The sequence below is a fragment of the Chroicocephalus ridibundus genome, chromosome 2, assembly GCF_963924245.1.
Source record: "Chroicocephalus ridibundus chromosome 2, bChrRid1.1, whole genome shotgun sequence".
Classification (NCBI taxonomy): Eukaryota; Metazoa; Chordata; class Aves; order Charadriiformes; family Laridae; genus Chroicocephalus; species Chroicocephalus ridibundus.
The window spans coordinates 103,443,578-103,454,531 of NC_086285.1; the positions used below are offsets into that span (position 1 = coordinate 103,443,578).

General features: G+C 53.7%; 1 protein-coding gene across 3 annotated transcripts in view; it reads right to left on the minus strand.

The window, feature by feature from the left end:
* The window catches only part of NR4A3 (nuclear receptor subfamily 4 group A member 3), a 32,249-nt gene extending 22,826 nt beyond the window's left edge, over nucleotides 1-9,423 (minus strand). Inside the window, exons 1-4 of one of the 3 annotated variants that reach the window (XM_063326373.1) lie at nucleotides 8,872-9,421; nucleotides 6,143-6,310; nucleotides 2,640-3,526; nucleotides 325-454 (exon numbers count right to left, since the gene is read on the minus strand). In XM_063326373.1, the coding sequence (XP_063182443.1) occupies nucleotides 325-454; nucleotides 2,640-3,524 (1,015 nt within the window). In that variant the 5' untranslated portion in view covers nucleotides 3,525-3,526; nucleotides 6,143-6,310; nucleotides 8,872-9,421. Of the gene's footprint in view, nucleotides 1-324; nucleotides 455-2,639; nucleotides 3,527-6,142; nucleotides 6,311-8,871 lie in introns of all 3 variants that reach the window. The other 2 variants (XM_063326377.1, XM_063326376.1) reach the window with 2 other exon arrangements.
* Between the last annotated feature and the right edge of the window lie 1,531 nt (nucleotides 9,424-10,954).

Genomic DNA, 10,954 nt, shown 5'->3' on the forward strand with positions numbered 1-10,954 from the left:
CCGGTGAGATAAGAGGGGGAAGCCAACGGCGTTATCGAGCAACGTTCAAAGTTAATAAAGGAGACATTTTGGCCAGTGTCAAATTATCCTCTCGTGACCTTGCTGTTCTTGAACTCTGGGGTCTAAAGTCTAAATATGATAATATGGGTGAAAAGAAAAAAAATCAATACATTATTACACAACTGCACATATTTTGGGGCAGGTTATGAATCCCATCATGGTAAAATTCATTCTAAAGACATCCATGCCCACACACATACACACACAGAGATTCATTAAACGTAATATTTCAGGCTTGGGGATAATAACAGCAGTAGTCCTTACCTTCTTTAACCATGCCGACGCTGAGACACTTCTGAAACCGGCAGTATTGGCATCTGTTACGACGTCTCTTGTCCACCGGACAGTTTTTATTTGCCAGACAAACATATTTTGCATTTTTCTGAACGGTTCTCTGCGAAAACGCAACACAAAAATAGTAAACTGATTGTTTCTTGAACAACTTAGAACCTGACAAAATGTGTTTTAATTACAACATGAAAAGCGACAGTGCAATTCATATAATTAGATAAAATTAATTTCCTAACACACTAGCCTGCAGGAAAAACAATTTTATTAGTGTTAGCTGCTGACAATGAAAATCATCTAGGATTGTTCTGAAGCAAGTCTCCGGAGACAGGCAACTTTGAATGATAAAATCATATCTGAAATTACCAGGTCATCGCATCTACCTTTGGGGATTAGATTATCTCCGCTTTTAATATCCCTTTGGGAACAATTTTCTACTTGGTTCATTCCCTTGATTATTGCTGACCTTATTAAAATAAAATCAAAATGATCTGCAATGTACTTCTCTTGCTATCGCTATTGTTAGTCAAATACCACAATAACTGGTTTGGTTAGCCATTAAAATCATCAGGGAGAAAAATAAAAATACCAGAAACCCCTACAAAATATGTTTAGTTAAATGTTCTGGGAAAGCTAACCTGACCTGAGAAAAAAAAATAGACAGAATTATACTGTGGTTATATATATGTAATTAACTGTAAAATGATCTTAAAAGTATGCAATAAATTTAAATTTGTAAAAACCTGGTAAGCCTTGGCAGAATGTAACAAATATTGATGCAAAAAATGTATTATGTGTTTCCGTCCTTAAAATCAAAGATACATCAATAAATAACTCGGCACACAAAAAAAAAAGACATTAATGGGAAAGACAACAGAACAGGAACAAATTTATCAGCTCAACATTCAATATTAAACCTTTCACTGCAATTAAATTAATGGAAAAATGTTATTTCATAATTTGTGTTCCTTTTCAAACAACAGCCTCAATGTACTAAATATAAGAGAGACAGCAAATATTGTTCGTTGGGCTTTAGAGCTGAAAACTGTTTAATTTTTCAGAATAAGCTCTGGATACTGCTCCCAGTCAAGGATATGCTATTGATTTCCACAGGGGCAGGATCGGGCCCATAAGAGCTGCTATTTCCAGGTTATTTGTGTTTCCTTTCCTAATTATATTTAAATAACAAATGAGTTTTACAGGAGATGTGTATTTTACCATGTTGTCAAAGGATTATTATTAAGTAACATTAGCAGCTCTGTGTACAATTAAAAAAATGCTGTAAGCCCTCCCCCCCCCACACTATTTTTGGACTATTTTTATTCCCATCGTATCTTTTACCAGAACAGGGGCACGACCGCCGTCTTTGCAGGAAGGAATACACCAGATCAACCCCAAATGTACCAAATCTCAAACCTACCGCCCAGAACCGCCCCACCGAAAGCCTATCCCAAATCCTTCACTTAAAACAAGCTAATTCTGAAAATAATACTGGAGTTTGAGCCAAGTCTCTTGAAAGGAAATTACAGAGCACCCAAATCTATGGGGGGAAAAAAAGAGACTATTCGAATCTTTAAAAGGTAAGCACAAAGTTTCCACCGATAAAATGGCCGTATGTAAGTTATTCGTGTTGCTATTCAGCCGCAAAGCCCCCTCCCTCACAGAGCGAGCACCGGGACCCCGTGCGATGCTCAGTCACTGCTCCACAAGCAGCTTTCCACCCCTGAGGACTCACCGGGCTCTGGAGCTGAAGAGGAACCAGGAGGCACCAACCAAAGAAAACTGGAAGTACCAGGGTTTGTCCCATAGATGAAACCAGTTTCCTCCCGGTGCCGACCCCGCAGCCCTCCCCGCCCCAGCTGCCCCCGGGGCAACAAACGGCACTGCTGACATCAACTCAAGTGCCAAGAGTTCTGGGTTTCTTTCCTCACTTAAAAAGGAGGTTTAATTGGAGCGAGCGAGTGAGTAGAACCCAGGACTGGACGTGTTCCAGGTGAGTTTCACTACGGCACAAATGCAGTTTACAGCTCGGAGCTCGTGCTCCCTTGGGGGATGCTGGCAGACGTGGTTTGCCCAGCACACTGCCACGGCCCTTCCTCAGCCGCATCCTCTCATCCTACGGGGGGCTCGCTTTGGCCTTCTTCAAAAACTTTGGGTGGGCGTCCATCCCACCCCACCGGGGGATCTCCGAGCCCCCGGGGTGAGGACCAGAGGCACTGCCCGGGGGCAGGTGGGGAGGGAGGGGAAGGAGGAGGAAGCGGGGAGGGGAGCGAAGCGCGGAGGTCTCTCACCTTGAAAAAGCCCTTGCAGCCCTCGCACGTCCGTACCCCGTAGTGCTGGCAGGCGGCATTGTCCCCACAGACGGCACAGGTGCCTTCTCCAGACGAGGAGCTCCTGCTGGGTGGGGAGGGGAGGCCGCCGCTGCCGCCCCCGCTGCTCTCCCCCATCAGGCTGGAGGTGGCTGCGTTGAGGCCGAGCGGCGAGAAGGCTAAGGTGGCTGGTCTTTTGGGCAGGTGGAGCCCGTAGGAATGGCTCTCCATGGACGTCTGGCTGGCGGGGGGTCTGTCGGAGGCCAGGGGGAGGCTGAGGGAGGCAGGGTCGTAGCACATGTGGGGGGCGGTGGCCGGCGTGTGTGGGGGGGAGTGCTTGAAGTGGAAGAGGGGGAAGCGGGGAGGCACGGTCTTCATGGGGGCAGCGTCCATCAGGTGGCCGGGCGGCAGGCAGGTCTGGGTGGGCTGCAGCGGGGGCTCGTCCCACAGGCTCTGGTGGGAGGGGAAGCCCGGGGTGGTGGGCGTGGAGGGTGGAGATTGCTTGAAGTACATGGAAGTGCTGGGCATGCCCTCATCGGTGGAGGGTGGCAGCGAGGGCTGGTACGGGGAGAGCCGGGTGTCTTCCATCTTTATGAGGGGCCTCTGGCCGGAGGAGGCAGATTGCATTTGGTAGAGGCAGGAAGGCTTGAGCTCGTAGCTGCCAGAGTAACCCTCCATAAAGGTGCTGAAGCTGGGGAGGGAGGTGGTGGCAGTGGCGGTGATTTCGGTACTGCTCAGGTCCATCGTCAGCTTGGTGTAGTCTGGGTTCATGATCTCCGAGCTGTACTCCGAGCCATACGCGTAGGTCTGAGCTGCATAATTTGAACCGGGCGGTGAAGGGCTATACTGCGCTTGCACACAGGGCATATCTGCAAGGGCAAAGGGGGACGTTAACAACCACCCCAGCGCGCCGGGGCCGGGCCCCAGGCCCTCCCGAACTTCTTTTCCTAGAAGCTTTCCCACGTTTCACGGAGCTCGGTGAGACACCCGACTCCCATTCTCGCCTGGACAGGGGGCATATTAATTAGCCCGGAGCCTTCACCTTTCAACAAGAAATACGCACCGGGGATCAACTAAGCGCTTAGGTATGAGGGAGCCTGCTCTCGTCTAGTCGCGGGAGCAAGTCAAATTTATACCAGTGTCAGCGAGAGAAGAATCCATCTCAAGCTGCCCTACATCTGCTGCTTAATATACATAGGTGTCAATGAGAATTAGATAAGCAAAATGAAAACAGTTTATGGCTCTAAATCTATCTCTGTATGCGTGCAACCGTGCCATAAAATTTTCATGAAGGGTAAACGAGATTATCAAATGCATAATATTAAAAATGATATTTATTTTAAAAGAAACAGCATATCAGAGGAACGACTCAAATCATAGTGTTTGCTACTTAGGACTTGGAAACATCAATTTTGCTTACTCAACTCTGGGCCTTTGAAGCATATTTCTGGTGAGCTAATAATGTAAGGTTGCTGTCTAACTAGTAGTTTTAAGGCTTATCTGTGGTAGAACGTTCTCCCCAAAAAAGTGAGTGGAACAACATATCCTTAAATTTGCAAAATGTAGGAGAAAAATTATGTGGTATTTCCATTTATGTTTTTAGGGGAAAGCAAGGTCGAGGCTGCTAATACAATTGTTTTTATCCATCAGTCACAAAAGTTAATGTGGTTCACTGCTAGTTGGGATAGTTGAAGCAACACAATGCCTGGCTATAAAGATTTGATTTTTTTTGTTTCTTTTACTTTTCCTACTTGTCTGCTATTTCCTTTGCTGCTCTTAGGAAATGATGGACCCAATTCTGCAATCCATTTGAGGTTTGCCTGACTAAACACTTTGAGATTCCAGCCCAGTATTTGCAAGCCAAACTAAAAGTGTGTGCTGGGTTTCAGTTCCACAACACAGGAATAAAAAATGCATAGATTAGTATAAATTCTCTTGTAAAGAGAAAAGAAAAGTAAATATGGAGAAAATGTGTATCAAGATTAAGTGCAGTACATCTCTCCTTAGTCATGGTAATTTACATTCCAAAAGCACTTGAGAAACAATTCATACTAAAGAAAAAAAAAAGCTGTGTTAAAAATAATGGGGTTTTCCTCAGTATTTTAAGAACTCCCTTCACTTGCAATTTTAAAATTTTCACTTGAGGCTGTCATGCAGGAATTCAAATAATTTGTGTTAAATCAACTTTTAATTCTTTCCTGCCTGCATTGCAGATAAACATACTTAAACTAAACACCAGATTTCAATTATCGTACTGTCACAAAGCATTCAGATCTTTCTTCTTGTTGAGAAAACATTAAAAACTGAGAAAAAAAATAGTGTTGTTTTCTGAAATTAAGACCTTGTTGCTTGTAAATCCAAATACTTAAAGGAAGAAACAGGACGACTCTCACAAGCCATGCCTCCCAATGTTATTTAGGTATTTTTCTACCGTACTCTTTTTTCCTATCAACTTCTGTCCATGCCATTCCACACACACACATTTCATGGCAAGTCCTATTGCAATCATTTGTTAGTTTAAGGACCATCTGTTAAAAACGTAGTGATCAGTGCTTAGGCAAATAAAAAGGGAAAGACATTCCTTCCACACACCTCCACCGAGAGGTGACTGAGGAACACAACTGAATGAGTGAGCAGATAATGTCATGTGTCGATACACAACCCCGTGAAGGAAAAAGGCTGTTTTGCTAGCTCAGAAAATGAGCAGAAGTTCAGGCAAACAGATCATTATGGGGTTTGTTCTGCTTTTATTTTTTTTTCTGAGCATAACAGGGTTATGACACTGAATTCTGTGCAAAGTGGAGTAAGAAAACAGAGGTCTAAAATAAGTCCGACCTGAGGACAGAAAAAATATCCCTAACCTAAAGGTCTGCTCTGCCCTGTGGGACTCCTCCTACCTTGCCCTTTGCCAGCGCACTCGACTGACTAATTCTGACCCCTACTTTTCCACTTAGGGCACCAATATTAATTACCCTGAAAGGTAAATAACCTGGGATTTTTTCTCCTTTACCCAGCAATATTTAAAAAAAAAAAAAAAGCCCCACAGGAGGCGCATTGAAGAGCAACCTGTCATCAAAGCCCAAATGAATGGGGGAAAAAAAAAAAAAATAAATCACGGTAGGGACATTCAGAGCGATTAGCTTATTAATTTGCTGTCTTTACGGGAGCTTGAGGTGAAGGGATGCCTAGTTCAATACCGAGCAAGCTGGGCCCCTCACAGGGGCACTCACATCCCACCCATTTTCCCCTGAAAAGCTGTCACGCCTCTGGCTGGGGGCTCGCACCCGCCTTGTGCCCGGGCACGGCACGGCGAAAAGCCCCGTGAAAGGCGGGGGCTGCCCAGATCCTTTTGGCATTTAAACACCCCGCGACGGGACGTCGGGGACCCGTGATGCCAAAGGGATTTGGGAAGGGCTGGGGCCGCGGCAGGAGCTCTTGCAACCCTCCCCCCCCCTTCTTCCTCCTCCTCCTCCTCTCAAGCTTACCTGGCGGGTATCTTGCGCGCTGAATGGTGGGGCTGGAAGTGCGGACGGAGGCGGCGGGAGGCGGCGGCGGGGGCGGCGGTGGGGTGGCGGTGGGTGCCGGCTGGGACCTCTCTGCGGAGGCGGGTCCGGGTCCTGGCCTCGGCGGGGGGAGCTCTTCCGACCCGGGCTCTGCTCGCCGGCGGCGGGGGGAGAAGGTAGAGTCAGGGGCGGCGGTGGCCGGCGGGAGCCCCCCGCGGTTCCCCCCCGGCGGAGCGCCTCGGAGCCCCCGGCAAACCCCCGCCTGGCCCGGCGGGTGGGACGGGGGAGCCGGACGGGGGGCGCGTTTCTGCCAGCTCCCCGCTTCCCCATCGCACAAAAGGCAGAAAGCACCGGGCTGGGACAACGGAGCCGCCCGTTTTGTCCTCCGAGCCCGGGGAAGGCAAGAGGAGAGCCCCGGGCGGGGTGACTACAACACGCAGGGCAGCATCCCCCTGCCTCCACTTCCCCGCGGGAACTTTCCCTTTTTATTTGTTTTTGGGGGGGAGGCGGCCAGCAGCAGGCTGGAAGTTTCTGTGCAAGCTACCGGCCGGAGTTGAGGGGTTTCCTACCAGCCCGGCTAGCCTGCGGCGTCCCCCCGGCTCTGCCCCGCGGGATGCCCATGGGAGCGGGGGAACGAGCGCGTCCTCCCCGGTCCCGGCGCTTCCAGCGCGGCCGGGGGCGCGGGGGACGCGCGGCGGCGCCGGCCCCTGCCCACGGGGAGTCGCTCCCCGGCGGCTCCTTCGCCCGCTCCCTTTTTTTTTTTTTTTTTTCCCTTTTTGTCTTCCCCGCGCCCCTCGCGTTTGATATCCCCCTCCAGCTCCCGGGATGTTAAGTGACCGTCAGCTCATCCCTTCCTCTCCCCGCGGGTTTTGTTCCCTCCCGAGCTCCTGCCAGGCGGCTTCCCGCTCGGCATGGAGCGCCCTAGGGCTCCTCTTCCACCCCCCCACTCTCCCCCCCACCACGACCCCCCCGGGAGCCGCCGGTTACCTAGAGACACTCGCTGCGCTTTTAACCATGCAACACCCCTCCGGACTGCAGCCGCCCGAGCCAGGAGCGCAGAGCCGTAAGGGCTGTAAATTAGGAGGAAACAACTACCCTTGTCAAAGCTCTTTTCTTCCTCCGTGCACTTTACATTCAGCCCCGAGTGACACCCCTCCCCACCCTGTAATACGAGGAGGAAACCGTGAAATACTCCATTGTGATTGTGACTTCTTCAGGCGAGTTTCGAAACCTTCATTTACCCGGGAGGGACCGCGGAGGGGGAAGCTCCACTGAATTAAAAAGTTTCGAGCTCGATTTCCACCGCCGGTTAGCTCGCGATTATTTTTTTGGGGGGGGAGGGGGGAAGGGATCGTCCCGAGCCGCACGGTCACTCCAGCAAATATCCACGACCTCGCGTGAGATTCACCTCCGAAGGAACCGTGTGGTCTGGTTTAGTCCATTGTTTTTACTGGGGCCTGACTCCAGCATACAACGGTCTCCACGGAGGAGAGAAAAATCGGGCGAAGAATGTAATCGGGTGAAGCGGCTTGGATAAAAGTTAGCGATTCATTCCCAAACTTTTTTTTTTGTTGTTCCTGAAGAAAAAAAAAATGCGATCCCAACACACTAACCCCCTTACAGAAAACAGCCTTTTCCGCCCTTTCCCTGGGAAATATCCTCGCATGGAATCCATGGTCTCCAAAAATTGCCAGTTAAATAACAGCGTTATTAACTAGCCGCGCGAAGGTGAACGGCATCTCCGTCCGGGATAGGGTATCGCGATAATGCCGTCCCGATAACCGTCTCCCGACACAATATCACAATCCGGCGCCCGCGCTCTCTCCCCTCTTTCCAAGGCTGAAACTTCTTTGGCAGCTCTTAAGGCAAGGAGGCAAAAAGCGAGAGGCGCGGCGGGGGCAGGGAGCGGGGCAGCGGAGGCGCAGCCCAGCCTCCCCGCACCGCACCGCCCGTGCCGGGGCACCGCAGCCCCTCGTTACCGTTTCTGACCTCCGAAGGGAAAAGTGCACATTTCCGAGGAGCAGATGCCGGGCAGACGTGCCGAGCAAAGATCCCGTCTCATTTCCATACAATATGTCACATTCCAGCAATTACCTCTTGGGGCGAGCTCTTTCGGGCTGCCGAGGGGGCTGCTCTCTCCCAAAGTGATCTCACTTTTTAGATCAACCTGCCCCGCCGTCCCTATTAGACAGCTCGAACTCGTGCAAACAAAACCACCTATTTCCCAAGCGCAGTTAAAGCAAGGAGACAAATTACTGCCATTCATCACCGGCGCTCTAAACTCCCCGCCGCCGCCGCCGCCGCCGCCGCCGCCGGCAGCATCATTTCCATGACAACAACTAGCAGAAATACCTTAGTACCACCGGCTCCGGCTCCCGCTCCTTCTCAACAACAGCCCGCCCGTTTGCGAGGGGCGGCGGTGCCCCCGGGGCACGGCGGGGGTCGCCGAGCCGGGCAGGGAGGCTCGGAAGCCGGGCGGCAAAGGAACATCCACGGGAGAAGTTGAGAGGGGCGGAGGGAGGGAAAAGGAGAGGGAAAAGTTTCAGCGAGAGAGCCCGGCGCGGCAGCGCCCGGGGCTGAGCCGCGCCGCCCGCCGCCGGCATCTCCCGAGCATCTCCCACCCCCCGGCGGCGCAACTTTGACGGTAGTAGGGGACACGTCGCCTTGTCCCTCTCCTCCCTCGGCCGCTCCCGCTCCCTCGCTATACGTACTCGGTTGCTGTGGAGGTTCCGTCTTTACATCTAGTTCGTCGGTGCCCCGCTTCCTTAAAGGCGCATGTAGGCGCTGTCCAGCGGCAGGACCCCAGACGCCAAACCCCGCAGACTCCCGGCGGCTGCAGGTCCGGAGGGTGCGTTATCCCGAGGCATGGAAAAGGATTGCAAAAGCCCGAGGAGCCAGGAGCCCGTCCCCGGGCGGAGGGAGGGAAGGAGGGAGCGGCCGAGCGGGCGAAGGATGCCGAGCCGCTGCCACCGCCGCCGCGATGTCGCGATGTGCCTTTGTGTGTGTGTTCGTGTGTGTGTGCGTGTGTGTCTGTGCGCGGCGGGAGCCGGGCCGGGACCTGCGCCCGCGTCCCCGGTGCGAGTGCGAGTGCCCCGGGGTGCGCGTCTGCCTTGCGCGGAGAGAGGGGACGGAGGCGCCTCTCTGCGCTGCTCTCCCGCTCCCTCTCTCTGAACGTCATTTATGTGAGAGGAGCCCTAGCGGCCTCTCCATAGAGCGGCTGGAATGCGAAACGTCAATAGTGACGCCATGGGAGCCTGACGCTACTGACCCCCCCCCCTCCCGCCCGCCCCAGTGTGTGCGCCGCGCCGTGCAGAGCCCTACAGAGCTGTACCGAGCCCTACCGAGCCGTGCCGAGCGGTACCGAGCCGCGCAGCGGGACGGGGTGACCGGCCGGCCGGGCGGATCGGGGCTGGCTGCCCGCGAAAGCCTGGCAAGTCGCTCCCAAGACAGATTAAAATTATTATACGATTATTATTATTATTATTATTATTACTATTAAGAACAACAGCGATCGCGTTGCGTTGTTTTGCAAACGCAGCGACTCTTGACTGGAGTGGTTCAAGGGAAAAAGCGCTTTGCTTGGTTAATTAGTGGCACTTTGAGAAGGAATTGTTAAAGCTTTTTTTTTTTTACTTTTTCCCCCGTTTTCCCCTTTTTTACTTTTTTTATTTTCTTTTTCTCTTCTTTTTCGCTACTTTTCCCTTATTTTTCCTTTTTTTTTTCTTTTTCCTCTTTTTTTGTCTTTTTCAATTTTTTTTTCCTTTTTCCTTTTTTCCACCTTTGTTTTTTCTTTTGAAACTTCTCAGTGCGCAGGAGCAAAGAGCAGGTTGCGGAAGGTGCCGAGAGCGGCCCGGAGAAAGCCCGGCCTCCCGCCCGTGTCTGCCTGCCTGCCTGCCTGCCTCCCTGCCCGGGGCACTGAGTCTGCGGCCGCCGGCTCCCCCGCCGCCCGCAGCCGCCGTGCGCGCTGCTGTGTTTACTTCCGCTGCCGGGCCGTTTGCCGGTGTCACCGCGGCCGTTACGGCCGTTGCTGTGCTTGTGCTTCCTACCGAGGGGCTCTGACACACCGGCCCGACCGAGGGGGACCGGCAGGCGGCGGGGGCGAGGGGGGCTGCCCCGCTACGCGGAGGAGGAGGGACCGGCGGCGACCTCTCACCCCACCGGCCTGACCCCGGCACCGCCGCGGCGGCTGGGAAGGGGACTCCGGGGCCGGCGGGGGGGGGCCACGTACGGTCCCGGGATCCCCCCCTTCCCGCGGCGGCGGGGCCTCCCTCCCTGCCGGGCTGCCAGGCCCCCCGCTCCCCCCGCCGGGGGAACCCGCCGGCCGCCGGGCTCCCCGCGCAGGCGACGCTTCCCCTCCGGACGCAGCCAGCCCCCGGCGGGGCCAATCAGCGCCTCCACGTCACCGCGGAACGCCATCCACCGTTACCGCCGCGGCCAATCCACGCACAGGACGCGGCGGGCCCCGTTCCGAGGGGCGGGGCGTAGCGGGCTGACGCACGGCGGCCGCGTCATTGACGCAAGCGGCGCTGCTAAATTTAGCCGCCGGGCCCCGTGCAGGGCGAGCGGGCTCGCGCGGGGGAGGGGGCGGAGCCGGAGCCCATTGAGCGGCGGCGGCGGCGGGGCGGGCGCGCGCGGGGCTATTTTTGGGCGACCCCCCCCACCCCTTCCCACCCCCCTCCCCCCCCCGGTTGTGATCCGGCCAAACCAAATATAGACGCGGGCGGGTATTTATAGCGCCAGCGAGTCCCATTGTCGTGGGGCCGCGCCCCCGCCCGCGCCCGGTTTCCTCTGCGC